The 1,094-nt window shown below is 35.4% G+C and overlaps 1 protein-coding gene across 1 annotated transcript in view; it reads right to left on the bottom strand.

The window, feature by feature from the left end:
- The window catches only part of SYNE1 (spectrin repeat containing nuclear envelope protein 1), a 578,063-nt gene that overhangs the window by 535,056 nt on the left and 41,913 nt on the right, over positions 1-1,094 (bottom strand). Inside the window, exon 4 of the mRNA XM_007943230.2 lies at positions 593-676. Within this exon, the coding sequence (XP_007941421.2) occupies positions 593-676 (84 nt within the window). The remainder of the gene's footprint in view (positions 1-592; positions 677-1,094) is intronic.

Below are 1,094 nucleotides of genomic sequence, written 5' to 3' on the forward strand. Positions count from 1 at the left end.
AGGTATGATATGTATGGACAGCTTATCTCCATTAATGTGATGCACTGAGAAGAACATACCGATCACTGACTTGGATTTCTTGCCATAAACACATAGTCTCACTGCAAAATCACAAGAAAACATCACACAAATCTAAACTGAGAGACATTCTGCAAAATAGCTGACCCACACTTAAGAGTGTCAGGGTCATTAGGAAAGAATGAAGAACTATCAGAGTGGAAGAGACTAAGCAGATACAACAATTAAATGCAAGGATTAATCTTGGATTGGATCCTGGAACACAAATAAGACATTAGGGAGAAAACTGATGAGATTCAACTAATGTCTACAGTGTAGTTAAGAGTACCAGACCTATTTCAATTTCCTGATTTCAGTAATTGCACTATTGCTATATAAGTTCTTAACATTAGGAGAAACTGGGTGAAGCATATACATGAAATCTCTTTTTCCCCAACTTATCTGTAAATCATTATTTTACAATATGATATATGTACATTGTACAGGGTATATGCTTTGTTCCCTATGAGCAATATTTCAAACAGGAGTGTGTCCACATCTTTGAGTCTTTGTTTTCTTTTTGTCTCTCTCTTACCTTCCTTCCTTCAAGGAACTTGAGGGCTGTGCCGATGTTAGCCACAGCATGGATTCGCTTCATACGGCGTCCTTGTTCACAAGGCTGTAAATGGGACAGAAAAGAAGCATGTCAAAATGCACCTGTTACACAGACACTTACAAAATCTATTTAAATGAATTCCAAGTGCACTTGAAGAATATTCAAGAAGAATACCCAGCATTATTCAATTTCTATGAAGATTAGCAAATATATAGAAGAAAGAGCATTATGTAGATGTACTAATTTACTCAATAACAATGTTTGTTCTCAGCTTATTGTTAATGTATTTGTCTTTTAGGCTTCTATCTGCTTAAGAGCAGAGATTCTCAAAACTTATTTGCTGGATACTGACACTGTCATACCTATACACTAGGAAATTCTTATATGAAGACTACTCTTGGTCACACATCATTTTTGTTTTCTTTTCAGCCATACCAACATGCAAGGATAGAGGCAGTTTTAGTAATATTTCTAGATTTGA

The sequence above is a fragment of the Orycteropus afer genome, unplaced genomic scaffold (genome assembly GCF_000298275.1).
Source record: "Orycteropus afer afer isolate SDZICR_OR568_19922 unplaced genomic scaffold, OryAfe1.0 scaffold00101, whole genome shotgun sequence".
In the NCBI taxonomy this organism is placed as follows: domain Eukaryota; kingdom Metazoa; phylum Chordata; class Mammalia; order Tubulidentata; family Orycteropodidae; genus Orycteropus; species Orycteropus afer.